Source organism: Lagenorhynchus albirostris, chromosome 11, assembly GCF_949774975.1.
Source record: "Lagenorhynchus albirostris chromosome 11, mLagAlb1.1, whole genome shotgun sequence".
NCBI classification, from domain to species: Eukaryota; Metazoa; Chordata; class Mammalia; order Artiodactyla; family Delphinidae; genus Lagenorhynchus; species Lagenorhynchus albirostris.
This window is the reverse complement of record NC_083105.1, coordinates 48186230-48206321: the sequence shown is the minus strand read 5'-3', so window position 1 is coordinate 48206321 and position 20092 is coordinate 48186230. Positions and strand designations below refer to the sequence as shown.

General features: G+C 39.8%; 1 protein-coding gene across 5 annotated transcripts in view; it reads left to right on the top strand.

Moving 5' to 3' along the window:
* The first annotated feature begins 8321 nt into the window (after positions 1–8321).
* NUP107 (nucleoporin 107) overlaps positions 8322–20092 on the top strand; it is a 45017-nt gene continuing 33246 nt past the window's right edge. Inside the window, exons 1-5 of one of the 5 annotated variants that reach the window (XM_060165439.1) lie at positions 8322–8441; positions 10185–10276; positions 10793–10879; positions 11539–11654; positions 14997–15141. In XM_060165439.1, the coding sequence (XP_060021422.1) occupies positions 8434–8441; positions 10185–10276; positions 10793–10879; positions 11539–11654; positions 14997–15141 (448 nt within the window). In that variant the 5' untranslated portion in view covers positions 8322–8433. Of the gene's footprint in view, positions 8509–10184; positions 10277–10792; positions 10880–11096; positions 11146–11495; positions 11655–14996; positions 15142–20092 lie in introns of those variants that run through there. The other 4 variants (XM_060165438.1, XM_060165440.1, XM_060165442.1 and 1 more) reach the window with 4 other exon arrangements.

Genomic DNA, 20092 nt, shown 5'->3' with positions numbered 1-20092 from the left:
CATGGAAGGATTGTGTTACATTTGTGTGTGTGTGTTACATGAGCCTGGGAAAGGTACTGAAAAATACATTCCAGGTTGTTAACATGGTTTTAGAGGAGGGGAGGGTTGAGGAAGTTAGAGTTAGGGGGATCTGAGTACATAAGGGAAGAATAGCAAAAATACAGCTGTGGGAAAACAAAACAGGATCACAAAGGCATAGAGAATTCCTCATTGTCAGTGTCAAGTAAGTAACAGTTTCTGGAATATAAATTTTAAAAGCTATATGAATCTCATTGCTATATGTAAAATATGAATATCAACATATGGGGGATAATGTGCTATAACAAAAATAACTGTCCTAGCCATAGTAATATGGATGACTTTTGAATGATTTCTTTTTCCCTAACATTCTTATGCTATATTTAAGTAAAAAATAATTTTTTAAAAAATTAAGTAATTAAGTAATAACTTCATAGCTAAATCAGAAAAAAATAAGTCATCATTCAAAAAGCAAAAGGAGTTTAACTTTCTTCTGTTACCTGAAATTCAATCTTCTTACACAGCTGAAGAACTTCAGTTGATCTTGTGAAGGACAAAGAAGCAGAAGGACTCCCCTAGGATGGCAGGCAGTTTCCTGAAGATTAAACTCAATCTTTTAAAAATTGCAAATAGGAAGCCAGGACAGATTTCTAAGCACAGGCGTACCTAATGCCCTTTCGCGGCACAGACTCCAGCGTCCTAACAAGTTTCAAGGTCAGTGTTCAAGACAGACGCAGGTTTTTCTTGGCATTATAGTGCACTGCCAATACTTACATTATATCATTTTGTGCTTTTAAATGCTCTTCTATTTATAGAACCTGCATAGTTGGCTCTTATATGTCAATATGTTTGTAGCTCAAAATATCCTCAAAGTATTTACAAACTAAATATACTGCATTTTCAATCATTAAAATAACCCCTTGGGACTTCCCTGGCGGTCCAGTGGTTAAGACTCTGCACTCCCAATGCAGGGGACACAGGTTGGACCCCTGGTTGGGGAACTAAGATTCCGCATGCCGCACAGCATGGCCAATAAATAAATAAATAAATAACCTCTTGAAAATTGTGTTGTTGTTAAAGAATAGATTTATAGCATACATTTTCATAGATGATCTAATTAGAAGATATTTACTTATAGAAAAAGATAACTGTACATATATGGGATCCATTCAAGTTTTTAAATTACTTGTTATATTGTTTCTCAAAAGGTTTTCATTTAGATAATGATGTGTTTGTTTTCACTGTGTTCTTTTAACCCCTCCCTACCCTCTTCCAACTCACTGGATATGCAGCATCTTTCTGACTGTCAGACACAGAGACCTGGACAATGACCTGCATTTGGTAAGTGGACTGAAGGCTGAATGCCATTATCTGTGTTCTTAGCACCATAGAAGCCACCGCATGGATTCTTATGCAAACCCTAGAGAAGAGGAAAGACTCTCTGTGATGTGTGAGGTTGAATTTCCTGCCTTCAACCCACCAAACCAGGGAGGATGAGGGCTCAGTCAGAAGTAAGACCATTATAAGAAAAACAATTTTTAATGTGACTTTCCTTAGCCAGTCGAATTTATGGGGTAAGGTTCATGCTAGCTACCTTCTCTTCATATTAAAAGCTAAATAGAGTATAAATCATGCTATTTAGAGAAAAGAGAACAAAGCAATGCTGTCTCAAAGGCCCTAAGAAATCATTCATCAGGAATGCGAGTGCGTATTTGATTTACATAATTTCTATGCCAAGCAGAGAAGTATGCGAAAACAGCAAAGCAAAATGCAGAAGCTGCAATAATAGTTTCGTTTAGCTGGAGCATGTCCTGTATCAACAGGGATTAACGATTTTAGTTTTTTGATCGCCCCCAAGATCATGTTCACTATTGATGACGCTTAAGATGTCTGTAAAGAGTCACTGCAATTGATTTATTTGTCCAGCAAACTTTTTGTCAGCAAATTCACTACCACCTTAAAAATGTCACTGACTGCTCTATGCTTTCAACACTAGAAGCACAAGCTGCAGTGAAAACTGTATTGAGCTCACCCTTACTGTCAGAATTCTAAGAAGCAATAACATATTTATGATTTCATGTTAAAAATCTCCCAGACATCACTGTTTAAATCACAATTTAGCAATAACAGAGTAACTTGAAATTATGAAGTTTTACATTTCACCATTCTGTTTTCCTCTTCACATTGAACAAAATTTGAAAGGATTAAGAGGAGAAGCTATAACATATAAATTATTCAAGAGTTCTTCCTGTTTTTAAGCTCCACAAGACTGAGATGACAACTCTTTTGAAGTGGTAGAGAGTACTGTGAGGTATCTATATATGATAGAATATAATATAAATGAAAATAAATTCAGTCTGATTCTATAAATGTAGATATTTTTATTAGAATATTTGTTGAGGAATTGAATGCAGTTGTATTGATTGGAAATGACCCACTCATTCCAAAAAATTTGAGCACCTACAAAGTGACAAAAGGTAGAGATGAATAAAATAGATATGGTCCCTGCCTTCTTGGAGCTGAACAAAAGAGCAAACACATACTAAATATTTACTATACGTGGTGCATTATAATATTAGTCTATGTTTATTATTATAGACCAAACGCTGTTCTAAGTGATTTGTCTGTGTAAACTCATTTAATCCTCACGATAAATTTCTCAGGTAAGTACTATCATTTATGTTATACAGAAACAGAGAGGTAGTTTGTTCAAGGCTCCACTGAGTAAGTGGAGGAGCCAGGATTCAACCCAAGGAGTCTGTGTTCTGTGCCACCTCTCAAATTGCTACATAATTATACTCCAATAAAGATGTAAAAAAAAAAATTTGCTACATAAATAATATTTAATCACGAGTACAAACTTCTGAGGACAGTACTCTTATCTCAGTTTTGCAGAAGAGGAAACTGAAGTGTAAAGAGGTGAAATAACCCATCAAATATGAACTGACAAGACCCTACCCACCACACTACACTACACTACACTCTCTGCTTTACAGGCAAGATAGACATACAAGGGTCAACTAGGCTCCGTATTTAAACTTTGACCCCATTTGACCTCAAGGTAAAGCATTTTCCTTCAAACCAGATACTAACCCCACCCCACCCCCGGCAAAAAATGTCATATCGGAAAAGACATAATGTACTCAATCAATAGCTTCGTGCTATCACCACCACGACCACATCCTTTCCTAGACTCCTATCAATGTCTCAGGAAGTCCTTCCATTAGCATTTCTCCTATATGTGAGGTTCCGATAACACATCTGAATCTTCGAGGGCACACAAGGTTTACACTCCACACTTAAATATTTTTTTACTCCCCTGATTCATGAGCTTCTTCTTCTTGAAATTTAACATTTTTTCTATCTTTTTTGCTCCCTGATCTCTCCGGACCAAACTCATATCTTGCAGATTCCCCCTAAAATCCATTCGAAGCTCTGTTTTCCTTCCCATCACTGATGTATAACTGCTTTACAATATCACTGCTACTTATGCATGAAATGTGTGTCAGCATTTTATTCTGACTACCAAGATCTGATGCATCTTGAGCAGGAAGCCAAATTAAATAAAAAATAATTTTGGATTTATTTTGGTTTATAATTTGGTTTCTATGTTTAAGGCTAAAATATTTCCTTGCACAATAATGTGAAATGTACCTAATGCCACTGAACTGCACACGTGGAAATGGCTAAAATGGTAAATTTTATGTGATATATATGTCATCACAATTTTTTAAAATAAATAAAGAGCTGAAAGAGCTGGTCGACATCAAAAAGGAAAAGAAAAAGAATAAAACATTGCCAATCAAGCCCTGATACCAATTTACGAGATCTAACGGTTTTACCTCATAACAGGTTTTAAGTAAGGATATTTTAAGAAAATAATGGCCAGGGAATTCCCTGGAGGTCCATTGGTTGACTCCACAGGGACTTAAGATCTCACAAGCCACAGCACGACCAAAGGAAAAAAAGAAAACGCCAAATTTTATTTGGTGACTATAATGGTGATCTAAAATATTTATGTACTCCAAGTTTGTGATCAATTATGTATATTTGAATAGGTAAGTTTACATGATTTATTTTTTTTTAATCAGCAAATGTCCTTTTCCCCAGTCAATATCTCCCAGCTACAAGCACAGTGCCTGGTACATAATTGACACTTGATAATTATTTGTGAATGGTTGAATAAAGGATTCTTCAGGATTATAACCACTGAGGTACTTTATATGGAGAACAAAAGGAGACTTTGCAATTATATTTATATTTATCAATATAAAGTATTAGTTATTTTGAGATCTTTATATAAACAGGGAAAAATGCTTCTGCATCAGAGGTGAAAAATAAGGATTGGAATTAGTTCAATTCAATCTATGTTACTAATGTCTCTTTCTCTATGTCTTAGGTTTGATGTTGCAAAATAAACTGATAATTATTGTAAGAATAAGATAATTTTTGAACATGTATAATATGCCACACATTTAATGCCTGGTACTATTCTAAGGCTTTACACATATTAACTCACTAAATCCTCCTAACAACTTTATGATTTCATACTATTATTACACCCAAAAAGAATAAACTGAGGCACACACTTGCACCCAAGGTCATGTAGCTGGTATGTGGTGGAGCTAGGATGTAACCCAAGTCAATCCAACTCTCAAGTCTGAGCTTTTGACCACTTTGCTCTATTGCTATTTTTGTATTTAGTCCTCACAATTACCCTAAGAGAATATTTTCATTTATAGAGGTGAGGTTTAGAATAGTTAAATAGCTGATAAACTGCAGAACTGAGATTTAAACCTGGGAAACCTGATTTCCAAGACTGCTCTTAACAGGCCAGGCAATATTGTCTCCTGAGCCAAGCTAGGTCTTAAAACTTACATGTGGTTTTGGTTCAGCCAAAAACTGGTATTTGTATTTAATTCATGATTCATGTTATTTACTATACTTTTGGCTTGTGATTCAATTTAGCTCAAGTCCATGACCTGAAGTAAATTACTTAATCTTACTGTAATTCTACTTCTTTAGATAAAAAGAATATTATGAAATTTTAATAGCATGTTTGCAATGTTTTGAGCTCAAAGAAGAAAACTGCTGTTTTAGAATTCGAACATGTTAAATTTCAGATACTCTGTATCCTCAAAGTGGACATGCCCAGTAAGCAATTGGATGTATGAGTCTGGAATACAAAAGCAAGATATGGGCTAGACCTATAGATTGGGAATCTGGGAGGAAAGAGTTGGTAGTTTAAAGCCTGAGGATACTGCAGAGTTGAAGAAAAGAGAGCTTAGGTCAGAATTCTGCAGAAAATGAATTAACATTTAAGGGAAAGGCAGATTTCAAAAGCCCACATAGGAGACTAGTCAAGAGAAGCCAGAGAAGACTTTAAAAAGTTCATGAAGGAAGTCATGAGACCTAGGGACAGGACTGTGGCAGAGAAGAGAGTGGTCTGCAGTGTCAAATGCACCCAAGATGATGAGAGATGAAACACAAACTTTTACTGACAAAGAGAGCATTGGTGACCTTGTTTGGAGCAGTTTTCTTTTAGCAGTGAGGGTTGAAGTCAGACTGTGTTAAGTTGCATTGTCAGTGTAAATAGAGACAAAGTTTCCTCCTTCAAAATATTTGGCTAAATTAACAATGTTGCAGATGAAAAATATTTGATATGATTAAAATGTTCATACTGTTAAGTGAAAAAGCGTTTATAAAACAGTGTTATAGTCTGATCCCACTTGTTCCAGTTATCTATTGCTACATAACATGCCACCCCAAAATGTAGTGGCATAAAACTGAAACAGAAAGGAAGAGGGCAGGGCGCATTAAAAGAATGGCTAACCATTGAGGACAAGACATAAACTGGTTAGAACCAACTAGGTCCAAGATGGCAGAAGATTCAACTTCCAGTAGACCTCCAGTCTCATTATACACTCATTGTAATTGTAATACATTAGCATCTAAATGACACACCCACAGATGCCATGACAGTTTCCAGGCCTACCATAAAAGGCCAAAAAGTGGGCCGTGGCCCAGTTCCTGAAAATCCCTGTCCCTTCCCCAAAATAGTTGGAATAATCCTCCCACTTGTTAGCCTATGAAATTACTCAGTCATAAACTAACCACCCCATATTTCGGGGCTCACTCTCGCCTTTTGAGATGGACTGCATTCTGTCTATGGAATGTGTCTCTCTCTAAATAAATCCACTCCTTACCTATCACTTTGTCTCTCACTGAATTCTTTCTGTAACGAGACATAAAGACCCTGAGCTTCATTAAGTCCTGAGACCAGGTTGCGGATTTCAATTAAAAGTGGGTTCTAGGGCTTCCCTGGTGGCGCAGTGGTTGAGAGTCCGCCTGGCGTTGCAGGGGACACGAGTTTGTGCCCCGGTCCAGGAGGATCCCACATGCTGCGGAGCGGCTGGGCCCGTGAGCCATGGCCGCCGGGCCTGCGCGTCCGGAGCCTGTGCTCCGCAACGGGAGAGGCCACAACAGTGAGAGGCCCGCATACCGGGAAAAAAAAAAAAAAAAAAGTGGGTTCAAGTCCCAGTTTGAGTTCTGGCTGGGTTCGAATCCCATCCGAGTTGTGCAGTTTCAGTATGGTGTTTATGCCTACTAGTCGATTGTTTCAAAAGTGAACCCCAGGGCTTCCCTGGTGGCGCAGTGGTTGAGAGTCTGCCTGCCGATGCACGGGACGCGGGTTCGTGCCCCGGTCCAGGAGGATCCCACATGCCACGGAGAAGTTGGGGCCGTGAGCCATGGCCGCTGAGCCTGCGCGTCCGGAGCCTGTGTTCCGCGGCGGGAGAGGCCACAGCAGTGAGAGGCCCACGTACCGCACAAAAAAAAAAAAAAAAAAAAGTGAACCCCAGTGCACTTTTTAACAAGTGTTCCGTCTTTGCATATGAACTGAACACTAAGCTAATCCTTTGCCCAAAGTTGCTCTTCACTTTTATTGTGTGCCTTAAGGTCAATCACTTCAAGTACATTACATGAATAAAACGCATTGGAATTCACTTGCCAGGGGACACATGGCAAGAACCTGAAACACTGGCTCATACTTTGAATAAACCTGCCTCTGGCACTGACAAAAACCATTAAGACCACATTTCATATTCCATAAGAGAAAAGTGTTCTTCTGTACAAGAAAATTAGGATATGGGAAAAATGAGAGAGCACTAGGGTGAGACCCAAATAGTGATTGGAGGAGGAGAAAATTAACATTTCGATGAGTACTATGTGCAGTGCACATCTGACATCTCGGTTTTTTTAAAATTTTTTGCGGTACGTGGGCCTCTCACTGTTGTGGCCTCTCTCGTTGCGGCACACAGGCTCCGGACACGCAGGCTCAGCAGCCATGGCTCACAGGCCCAGCCACTCCACGGAATGTGGGATCCTCCCGCACCGGGGCACGAACCTGTGTTCCCTGCATCGGCAGACGGACTGTCAACCACTGCGCCACCAGGGAAGCCCTGACATTTTGTTTTAATCCTCCCAACAACTCTTCGATAAAGGCGTTACCTCTGTTCTACAGGTGAGGAATCTGCAGCGCAGGGGTTTCGAGCCTAGATGGAGCCCAAAGCCACGTTTCTTCAAAACCCCACGTCGTCTCAGCAGAATTCGGCTATGAAGAAGCCTTCCTAGAATGACATTTCCCAGGATTAGAGTGGAATGTAAATGCCTAAGGCAAAACTTCGACTGATTCCTTCAGGGCCAGAATATTCTTTTTGCCTATCCTGCACTTTGAAATAGAGGGCAATACCAACATCTTTATGCTTTTTTAAGACAGGTGATCCTTTTCTCCTTAATAGGGAAAAATACCAAGTAAAGAACAAATAGCTATTAAGGAAAACAATTTCAAAAACTGTAGGGGGTTTACACTACAGTTCAAACAAGGTGAGTACAGTAAGAGAGAGACAGGGACCCCCGAGGTGTAGCGCAGAGACTGCACGTCAGAATTCCAGGTCCAGGCTGTTTCTGACAGAGAATACCAGGAAATGACTTCACATTTTTCTAGACTATCAATATACGTCAAGTATCCCAGCAGGATAATCCCGGCGCCTGGACCACGCCCATAAATGCCAGTCAAGCAAAGGGGCGGCCGCACAGCGAGGCGAAACGCTCCTTCCTGCCCCGCCCCCTGCCCCGCCCCGGTCCTGCCCCGCCCCGCCCAGTGACGTCAACCGCCGGCACACCTTTGCGCCTGCGCAGACCGGACAAGCGGCGGCAGGCCGAAGAAGTTGCGCGTGCGCCGAATGGGAAGTTGTTCCTTCTCCCCTCCCGCCTCTCGCTTCTTTTTTCTACAGCGACTTAGCGAGGACGTGCTTCCGGGTCAAAGGGTTTGCTTCCGGAGAGCGGGAAGGCCGAAACGCGGTGGTTAAGCTGGGACTGAGTTTGCAAGGTTCTCGGTGGGAGAAGGCTATAGCCATGGACAGGTCAGTTCTGGCGGTGACGGCCGAGCCCGGACACTTGTCCCTCCAGGGTGTTGGAGGAACGAAACAGGTGAAACCCGACTCCCAGAGGAAGCCGACGAGGGCCCGGGTGCTGACCCTAGGACTCCTTTTCCGGGCTGGGGGGACTGCAGCTGATGGGAGAAAGGCCGCTTGGGTCGGGAAGGGATACGGCTAATGATAATCTCCTGGTTCCCACGGCGGCTCTGCCATCTACTCACTTTCGCGCAACATTTTTCGCTCCTGGGTTGGGCGAGGTAGGAGGTGGCCCGGCATTCGAGATGCTGAGTGACCTGCCCTAGACCACAGAGCCAGTCAGTGATGGAACAGGGATCTCAGCCCAGACTTTCTGATTACAGGTTCCAGCACCAGATAGTTATTGTGTTCTTTCTATGACCCTGGCACTATGCCAGACATCTGCGTTAAAGATGAGTTATTCAAGATTCTTGGCCTCGGGGGAATGTGTAGTGGAGGAGACAGCCGAGCAGTACGGAGTGATAAGTATTTTGTACTGCTCTGTGGGAAAAGAAATGGGGAGCAGTGAAGTCTCCCTGTCATGGGAGGTATCAGGAAGACCTCTCAAAGGAGAATACTTTGTAGTTGGTGTTTGAATAGCAGCAGTAGCCTACACTGAGTAACTTAAACGCTTTAAATATATTATTAGCTAATTTAATCTTTCTAACAATTCTGTGAGGATAGCTACTGTGATCCTCTTTTTACACCTAACATTGGGGCTAAAAAAGGTTAAGGAACTTGGTCAGTTAGGAAGCTAACAAATAGAAGAACCAAGTTGCCAACCTGGATCTGTGTGTCTCTAGATTCCAGGAGGCTGTTTGATGAGTAAGTATTCACCAGGTAGACCAAGGGGGCAAATGTAGGCCTCTGTAAAAGAAGCAACATGTACAAAGGTGTAAGGATATGAAAGCGTAGCCGAATGGTCACATGCAGTGTATGTTTGTATGGAGTGATGTTTTGGCTGAATATAAGGCTGGACTGGTAAGCTGGGGTCAGATTGTAAAAACCATGCTAGGAAATTTGGACTTGATTCTGTAGGCCAGAGATAGCTATCTGAAGATTTTCAAGTGGAGGAAATGCATATTAGATTCTTGTCTTAAGATACAGGCCTCTTAATTCACACAATTTATTTTCTAGACTTTGGGCAGAGAATGACAAGGGCATTGTGACTACAGTAGTGCTGAGACAGGAGACACCCTTAGTGTAGTCTGGGGAGAAAAAACTTGAAGGATCATTTCTCTCCAATTTACTAGATTTCTTTTTTACTTAGCCTCCCAAGTCACCAGCTTAAATAGTGGTATCCATGGTTTGAAGTATTTTGGAAACTACAGAAGATCCTTTTAAGAGTTCCTGCAGTTTTAGGGACCTCAATCCAAAGAGGAAAGGTTTACCTTCATGAAGCAGTTATCTAAAACAGTGTTATAATATAGATTTAGATTCCACGTGTTAAAATAATTCCATAGGAGAAAATAACAAGTAAGTATTAGAAAGTCATAGAAGTCTTTGTGCAGGTAAAATGTGAGCAGCACTTTGAGGGATACGCAGGACTTGGAGCCATAGGGGCATTGTCAACAAAAATATCAAAGACTTGGCTACTGGGATGATCTGCATCTTGACTGACTTAGGATCCTTTGGTCCAATCATGATGATAAAATTTTTTTGCAAATGCTACATTCTCATTTCATTCACATGAGCTTGATTATGCCATTTTAGGAGTGGCTTTGAAGAGATGGCATCTCCTGTGATCCGGGAGGCAGAGGTGACTCGGACTGCACGAAAACAGAGTGCTCAAAAAAGAGTTTTAAGTATCCTTTGCATTTTAAGCATGATTATAAAAATTGCAACATGTTGGGAATCAGGATTATAGACTTTTCTTTTTATGAGAGATATTAAACACTAGCTATAATAATAAAATGCTATGGACATTAGTTTTAGGTTTGTTTTTTTTTAAACTTCCCAGATGTGTTATTTTGTAAGTATAATGCTGAAATTCAGTGAGATTCATGTTTCCCTGAAAATAAGGATGTTCCATTTTACTGCTAACCATCATACGGTGGTTAGCTTCTGCTGAGATTAGATTTTTTTTATTATTTGAAATCTGACTAACAACTTTTAGTTCAATGTGTAGTAACCTAAGACTGATAACTGAGAATTTAAAGGGGAGAGGGAATTATTTACTCTTTGCATAGAAAATGTGGTAGCCATAAGATACTTTGCCCTTGAAAAATGTATTCACATATTTTGTATAGTGTAAATATGGTTCATTCTATCTTTGATGGTGTCTTTTCTACATGAAAAACTTTTCTTAACTTTTCCTGTAGTTCGGGCATCCCAAGATGAAATTTTTGCTAATACCACACCAAGAAACCAGGTTATCCCCCGAACTCCCAGCTCATTTAGACAACCTTGTAAGATTTTTTTTTTTGCTCTTAAAGCATTTAATAATGATAACAATAATAGCAACTAATACCATAATATATATTATATTTTATAAATTATCTCTAATTAAGAACAAATAATAATGATTGCAGTTACTATTTGTTGAACTCTTACCATGTGTAAGTCACTGTTCTTTACATAAATGCATACTAACTATGACATAGGTATTATCTCTATTTTGCCAAGACTGAATGTGAGACTTAGAGAAGTTGATTAACCCAGATAACATAGCTAGGTAAGTATGTAAGTAATGGAACCAAAATTCGAACCATAATCTGCTTACTCCAGGGCCCATGTCCTCTATACTATAGTATGCTTTATAAAATTAGAATTTGGCAAATTCATGGACTCATTCGTGTCCCTTTTTTTATGCTCAGTTGTGCTATAATGAAAGCATCTCTGTTTGCAGTAAAGTTTTTCTTGGTGGGCTCAGTAGTACCAAAAATTCATGTTTAGAAAAATAAGTTGAATCTTCATATGATGGAAATGTTAATATTGAAAGTATTTATTTGGTTAGAATCTAAATAATTGAAAAGTGAAAATTATTCTTTATTGTTTGTTTGCTTGTTTTCTTCCATGATCAAGGCTCACGCATTTCGAATTCTTTTTACTAACCTCTTCCTAGTAGTTACTCCAACAAACCGAAGCTTACTAAGGCAGCCAGATGTTTTCTGCATTCTTGGAACTGGAGGGAGGTCTCCTCGGCTTACACAGTCTTCAGGGTTCTTGGGAAATCTGTCTATGGTATGTAGAAAGATGGAGCTGAAATTTTCTTCCTTTTTATTAACGTAAGATATTTAGCTTAAAAGCTTTTAATGAGAATTGAAGTCTTATTTGTCATAAAGTAATTCGGTTATGTTAATTGAAATCAGGTTTTGATTAGAAAGACTTTCAGAAAACTGAGACCCTTAAGCATACTCCTGTCATAGGTGGAAGCTGTGGCACCAGCGGCAGTTAGTTGCCTACAAAATGTGTTAATCTGACAGTTTGCTGATCAGAATAAATCAATTCCGATTGGTTGCTATTGGTATAAAAGCTGAGCCCAAGAAGCATAGAAGAGAAGGAAGCCAGGAGTAATCAATGAAGACTGTCATAAGGAAGGAGGACAAAGCATTAAAGGAAAGACGAGAAAATTTTGGGAGAAGTAGATGAGACACTCTTTAGGAATCACTGTGGTACAATATTTAAAATAGCAAAAGAAATGTCTTATAAACTGTGATACAGAATGACTTGACTTAGGTGCTTAAAATACCCTATAGAAAAGGAAAGAATTGTGTCTAACTGAGAAGAAGAAAATGGAAGACTTTTGTTGGAGTAGTAGAGTATTATGGCCCATTTAGTTCCAAAAACAAGATAAAAATGGCTCTTTATTTGGCTCTGTGCTTATTAGAAGGTTAAATCCATCTTAGCAATGTTTATTACAGTCTTACGAATTTTTAGAGTGTTAATATCTAACAGTGATCTAGTCATTGAACAGTTTTACTTTGCTTATGAAACTGGTTTATTTTGACAATGTTTATTCTTATTCCTCTTAAAAACATGAGTGAATTGACTGCTTCTGTGTTTAAGCAAAAGAAAATGAGTTTTATTATTTACTGCTTCAGAACTGCAAGATTAATAGTAAAATTGTTACTCTTTTAAAGGCCAGGATAGAGTAAATATGTATTGATTATTACAAAATGTTTGGAAATTACTTTGTAGTCAAAGATATTGTCTTGATTTGTTTTGCCTATTTTATTTTATTTTTGAATATTTATTTATTTTCCTTATTGTTTTGGCTGTTTTGGGTCTTAATTGGGGCACATGGGATTTTTGTTGAGGCATGCGGGATCTTTTCGTTACGGCGCGTGGTCTCTTTGTTACGGCGTGCGGGTTTTCTCTCTCTAGGTGTGACACACTGGTTTTCTCTCTCTAGTTATGGTGCGTGGGCTCCAGGGTGCGTGGGCTCTGTAGTTGTGGCGTGCGGGCTGTCTAGTTGAGGTGCGAGAGCTCAATAGTTGTGGTGCATGGGCTTAGTTGCCCTGTGGCATGTGGGATCTTAGCTCCCTGACCAGGGATTAAACCCATATCCCCTGCATTGGAAGGCAGATTCTTTACCACTGGACCACCAGGGAAGTCCCTGTTTTGCCAATTTTAATATCAGCTGTGAGAAGTGGTCTTAGATAGCCCTGAAGGAAGTACAGTTATTTGCTATGTTGATTTTACCATGTGTCTACCTGCCAAGATTTGGTTATGGACCAAAGTATTTTTCTGAATGTAGGATATCACTGCTGTGTAAGATTTACAGTTTGATCTTTATAATAATGATGATTAGTATCCAGAAGGGAGTAAACTATGAATCAGTCTTCAGTAGCTGCAGCTAAGCTCTCCTCAGCCCATAGTTACTACCTCACTAATATATAGGGCCTCAGCACCCATCTTTAGCATTTTTCCTTGGGGAGACTGATTTAAAGGTACATTTTTATTGTTGCTCATGCCTAGATTTTAAGTAAAGGTAAATTTAAAAAAGCTTTTTATTACTATTTTTTAATATGTCCAAAAATACAATAGTAGAGTAAGCTTCCATGTATTTATTGCCCACCTTCAACAGTTATCAGCATACGGCTGATCTTGTTTCATCTATACCCACAAGCATTTCTCCCACATTATAGTTCCCAGATTTCATACCATTTTATCCATAAATACTTCAGTAGGTATCTCTGAAACATAAGGATGCTTTCTTTAACGTAAGTACAATATTGTTAACACATCTAACCCCTCCCTACACACACACAGAGTAATTCCTTTATGATTTCAAATAGCCATTTTATGTGTACTTTTTCCATTACAATACATATTTCTTTAAGTGTTCATACTTCTTCAGTTGTGTCAATTTTTTTTTTTTTTTTTACGGTATGCGGGCCTCTCACAATTGTGGCCTCTCCTATTGCGGAGCACAGGCTCCGGACGTGCAGGCCCAGCGGCCATGGCTCCCAGGCCCAGCCGCTCCGCGGCATGTGGGATCCCCCCCCCGGACCAGGGCACGAACCCGTGTCCCCTGCAACAGCAGGCAGACTCTCAACCACTGCACCACCAGGGAAGCCCAGTTGTCGGTTTGCTCAAATCAGAATCCAAACAAGCTCAACACATTGCATTTGCTTGGTATGTCTCTTAAGTATTTTAATCTATAAGTTCCTCCATCATTCTTTTTTTCTTTACCATTTATTTGTTGTAGAAACTGGATCATTCATCCTGTACTTTTTCCCAAAATTAAAAAAATTGATTTGAACTAGTCCTAGAGCAATAGAACTAAAGCTGATATTAGTTTACTTATTAATATCAGCTTAAATATTACAAAATGGAATCTTTATTGGCTTTTTATTTTAAAGTATGGAGTAGTACAAAGAAGGAAACTAAAAAGCTGGGACTGGGACTTCCCTGGTGGCGTAGTGGTTAAGAATCTGCCTGCCAATACAGGGGACATGGGTTTGATCCCTGGTTCCAGAAGATCCCACATGCTGTGGAGCAACTAAGTCCGTGCACCACAACTACTGAGCGTGTGCTCTAGAGCCCACAACGACTGAGCCCGCGAGCCACAACTACTGAGCCCGCATGCCACAACTACTGAAGCCCGTGCGCCTAGAGCCTGTGCTCTGCAACAAGAGAAGCCACCACAATGAGAAGCCCGCACACTGCAACGAAGAGTAGCCCCCGCCCACCGCAACTAGAGAAAGCCTGTGTGCAGCAAGGAAGACCCAGCACAGCCAAAAATAAATAAATAAATTTAAAAAAGAAGGAATATACTGCCTTTTTTTAAAAAAAAACCCACCAGGACTTCCTTGGCGGTCCAGTGGTAAAGACTCCAAGCTCCCAGCGCAGGGGGCGCAGGTTCAATCCCTGGTTGGGGAACTAAGATCCCACATGCCTCATGGCATGGCCAAAAAAAAAAAAGCCATGATTTCCTTAATAAAATGGCCCCATGGCTGTCTTTTAAAAGTGAAAAACACATACCTATGGTCTTTAAAAGGTTTTAATAGTATTGAAGTCTTCATTCACTCAGCAGCAATAACCACATTACTTTTCTGTATCTTCCTTTTATTTTTTCAGGTAACTAATCTGGATGACAGTAATTGGGCCGCTGCATTCTCATCACAGCGTGCAGGGCTCTTCACAAACACAGAGCCCCACAGTGTAACAGAGGATGTAACTCTCAGTGCTGTTATGTTACGGGAGGACGATCCTGGAGAAGCTGGTAAAACTTCGTTTGTAACACAGTAGCTTGTCGTTTTACTAAGATCAAGGAAATTATCTCCTATTCATGAACATCATTAAAAAATATTTTTGGGGGCTTCCCTGGTGGTGCGGTGGTTGCGAGTCCGCCTGCCAATGCAGGGGACATGGGTTCGTTCCCCGTCCGGGAAGATCCCATATGCCGCGGAGTGGCTGGGCCCGTGAGCCATGGCCGCTGAGCCTGCACGTCCGGAGCCTGTGCTCCGCAACGGGAGAAGCCGCGGCAGTGAGAGGCCTGCGTACCGCAAAAAAAAAAAAAAATTTTTTTGTTAAGGCAATTAGTTATGGTAATGGCTACGACATTTGATGTAGCTCTAGGAGGTTGAGAACCTCATGTTAGTTCTCAGTTGGAGCGGCATTTTGCCGTTTAATCTTTCAGTATAAGTAGTAGCCTGTTAGGTTATTAGACTAGTCTCTCATATTTTTATTTCCATGTTTGTGCTATTGAAAGAGCTTCTCTTTTTCTTTTGGTTTAATTTTTATCTGACATTGTTGACGTGTTTTATTTGGCCTGGATGCTAGAGTTGTTTCTTCAAACAGTACCGTAACTATTCTAACTTTACGTTGGTTATCACCATTCCCTTTTGGAAAAAAAATCTGCTTTTAGTGTCTCTGTACCTGCACATTATGACATAGGTTCTTCTTCATTTTATTATTATAAGCTAACATATATGAGTGCTAGTCAGTATGCTTACCACTGTATGAACACTAACTCCTTTCATGGTCCATTAAATAGATACAGTAACTGTTTCCATTTTCAGGGAAAGGAAACTGCTGCTTAAAAGGATTAAGTAACCTGTTTGAGCTCACCTGGCTAGGAAGTGATGGCACCATGTTTTGAAACTAAGCAGTTTGATTCCAGAGCCCTTCTCTCTCTCTTTTTTTCCGAATAAATTTATTTATTTATTTATTTATTTATTTTTGGCTGTGTTGGGTCTTGGTTGTTGCGCACAGGTTTCTCTGGTCGCGTCGAGCAGGGGCTACTCTTCGTTGCAGTGCGCGGGCTTCTCATTGCGGTAGCTTCTCTTGTCGCGGAGCACGGGCTCGAGGCGTGCAGGCTTCAGTAGTTGCAGCACGCAGGCTCAGTAGTTGTGGCTTGTGGGCTCTAGAGCGCAGGCTCAGTCGTTGTGGCGCACGGGCTTAGTTGCTCTGCAGCATGTGGGATCTTCCCGGACCAGGGCTCGAACCTGTGTCCCCTGCATTGGCAGGCATATTCTTAACCACTGCGTCACCAGGGAAGTCCCAGAGCCCTTCTCTTAACTCTCTGGTGACCACTGCTTCTTTGTAGTATTTGCCAGTTATAAGTACTCAAATATTGAGTGACTCAAAAGTACTTTGTACTTAATCTATAAAATATTTCATTTTTAGTGTGAACCATGGCTGAGGCCTTAAATATTATACAGTATTGTAGTAGAGTGTATGTATTTTCCCTGAGTAAAACATGTCATTTTAGTATCTATTATAACTTTCTCAGCTACTTTGTTATGGTGTACTTAAAATATAATTCAGATGTTTCAAAATCTGGCTCATGGTTTTGTAGTAATGGTCAACAGACTACTGAATAATACATTTTGGAATCTTTAAAGACTTGTAGGTAACAAAAGACAAAATAACTTGGACTACATCAAAATATGTGTCAAAAGAACAATCAATAGAGTGAAAAGGTAGCCTACAGAGTGGGAGAATATATTTGCAAATCATATATCTCATAAGAGATTAATATTCAGTATGTAGAAAGAACTCCTACAACTCAACAATAACAGAAAACAAACAACTCAGTTGAAAAATGGACAGAGGACTTGAATAGACATTTCTCCAAAGAAGATATAAAACTAGCCAATAGGGCTTCCCTGGTGGCACAGTGGTTAAGAATCCGCCTGCCAAGGCAGAGGACATGGGTTCGAGCCCTGGTTGGGGAAGATCCCACATGCTGCGGACCAACTAAGCCCATGTGCCACAACAACTGAGCCTGCGCTCTAGAGCCCACAAGCCACAACTGCTGAGCCTGCATGCCACAACTACGGAAGCCCGCGTGCCTGGAGCCCGTGCTCCGCAACAAGAGAAGCCACCACGATGAGAAACCCGTGCATTGCAAGGAAGAGCAGCCCCCACTCGCCACAGCTAGAGAAAGCCCGCGTGCAACAAGGAAGACCCAACACAGCCAAAAATAAATTAAAAAAAAAAACCTAGCCAATAAGCACATGAAAATTTGCTCAACATCTGTAATGTTGCATTATTAAGTAATAATTTGCGTTAAGGAAATGCAAATCAAAACCACGAGACACCACCTGAACGCATTAGGATGGCTACTGACAAAAAACCCCACAAAAACAGAAAAACCCCAAACAAACAGAAAATAACAAACGTTGTCAAGGATGTGGAGAAATTGGAGCTCTTGTACATTGTTGGTGGGAATGTAAAATGGTAAACAGTGGTGCTTCCTTAAAAAATTAAAAATAGAGTTACCATATGATTTAGCAATTCTGCCTTTTGGGTATATACCTAAATTCTGCCTTTTGGGTATATACCCAAAAGAAGTGAAAACAGGATTTTAAAGAGATTTGTGTTCCCTTATTTATAGCCCCATTATTCATAATGGCTAAAAGGTAGAAGCAACCCAAATGTCCATTGATGGATGAAGGATAAATAAAATGTGGTATATACTTACAGTGGCATATAATTCAGACACATGCTACAACATGAATGTACTTTGAGGACATTATGCTAAATGAAATAAACCAGTGGCATAGGGACAAATAACTGTATGATTCCACATATGTGAGGCACCTAGAGTAGTGAAACTCATAGACATAGAAAGTAGAATAATGGTTGCCAAGGTCTAGGGAAAGGGGAGAATGGGGAGTTATAGTTTTAGGATTTTTTTTTCTTTTTTTTTTTTTGAGGTGTAATTGACATAAGATTTTGTAAGTTTAAGGTATACAACATATTGCTTTGATACACTTGCATATTATTAGTGTTAGCTGATACCTCCATTGTACTTTCACATCACATAATCATAATTTCTGTGGTGAGAACATTTAAGATCTAGTCTCCTAGCAACTTTCAACTAATACAGGTTTATTGATTATAGTCAATGCTGTGCGTTAGATTTCCAGAATTTACTCATCTTCTAACTGCAAATTTGTACCCTTTAACCAACATCTCTCAATTCCCCCACTCTCTAGTCCCTGGAAACCACCATTCCACTCTCTGTTTCTATGAGTTTGGCTTTTTTAGATTTCCTCATGAGTGATATAGTACAGTATTTGTCTCTCTCTGTCAGATTTATCTTACTTAATGCCTTCAGGGTCTATCCAGGGTCTGTCCTGTCACAAATAGCAGGATCACTTTCTTTCTCATGGCTGAATAATATTCTGTTGTGTATATATACCACTTCTTTATCCATTTATCCGGTGATGGACACTTAGGGTTTTTCCCTGTCTTGGCTGTTATGAATAATGCTGCAGTAAGTGTGGAAGTACAGATACCTTTTTGAAAGCCTGTTTTCATTTCCTTTGAATATATACCCGGAAGTGGTATTGCTGGATCATATGGTAGTTCTATTTTTAATTTTTTGAGGAACCTCCATACTGTTTTCCATAGTGGCTGAACCAGTTTACATTCTCATCAATAGTGCACAAAGGTTCCCTTTTCTCCACATCTTCACCAACACTTGTTATTTCTTGTGTTATTGATGATAGCCATTCTAACAGACGTGAGGTGATATCTCATTGTAGTTTTGATTTGTATTTCCCTGATGATTAGCGATGTTGAGCATCTTTTCAGGTACCTGTTGGCCATTTGTATGTCTTTTGAGGAATGTCTGTTCAGTTCCTCTGCCTATTTTTTTTTGCTGTACGCGGGCCTCTCACTGTCGTGGCCTCTCCCGTTGCAGAGCACAGGCCCCGGACGCACAGGCTGAGCCGCCATGGCTCACAGGCCCAGCCGCTCCGCGGCATGTGGGATCTTCCTGGACCGGGGCACGAACCCGTGTCCCCTGCATCGGCAGACGGACTCTCAACCACTGCACCACCAGGGAAGCCCCTCCTCTGCCTATTTTTAAATCGGATTGTTTGTTTTTGAATTTTATGAATTCTTTATATATTTTGGAGATTAACTTCTTATCAGGTATATAGTTTGCAAATATTTTCTCTCATTCCATAGGTTGCCATTTCATTTTGTTGATTGTTTGTTTAGTTGTATAGAGCCTTTTAGTTTGATATAGTCCCACTTGTTGATTTTTTGCTTTCATTGCTTGTGCTTTTGGTATCTTATCCAAAAAGTATTGCCAAGACCAGTGTCAAGGAACTTTTTCCCTACTTTTTTTTTCTAGGAATTTTACAGTTTCAGGTCTTATTTAAGTTTTTAATTCATTTCAAGTTCATTTTTATGAGTGGTGTAAGATAGGGGTCTGAGTTTGTTTTTCTGCATGCGATTATCCAGTTTTTCCAGCACCATTTATTAAAGAAACTATCCTTTCCCCATTCAATATTCTTGGCTCCCTAGTCAAATATTAATTCACCATATATGTAGGCATTTATTTCTGGACTCTCCATTCTTTTCCATTGGTTTATGTGTCTATTTTAATGCCAGTACTGTTTTGAATGCTATAGCTTTGTAGTGTAGTTTGAAATCAGGAAGTGTGATGCCTCCTGCTTAGTTTTTTTTCAGGATTGCCTTGGCTATCCTGAGTTTAGTTTTGCAAAATGCAGAGTTCTGTGGTCCCATGGTGGTGATGGTAGCACAGCACTGTGTATGTACTTACTGCTACTGAACTGTACGCTTAAAAATGGTTAAAATGGTAAATTTTGTTATGTATATTTTACCACAATTATATATTTTTAAAAATATAGCAGTTTAAAAAAAGGATTTGTAGCTATGTTTTTAAGTTTTTAAAACAAACAGAATTACCT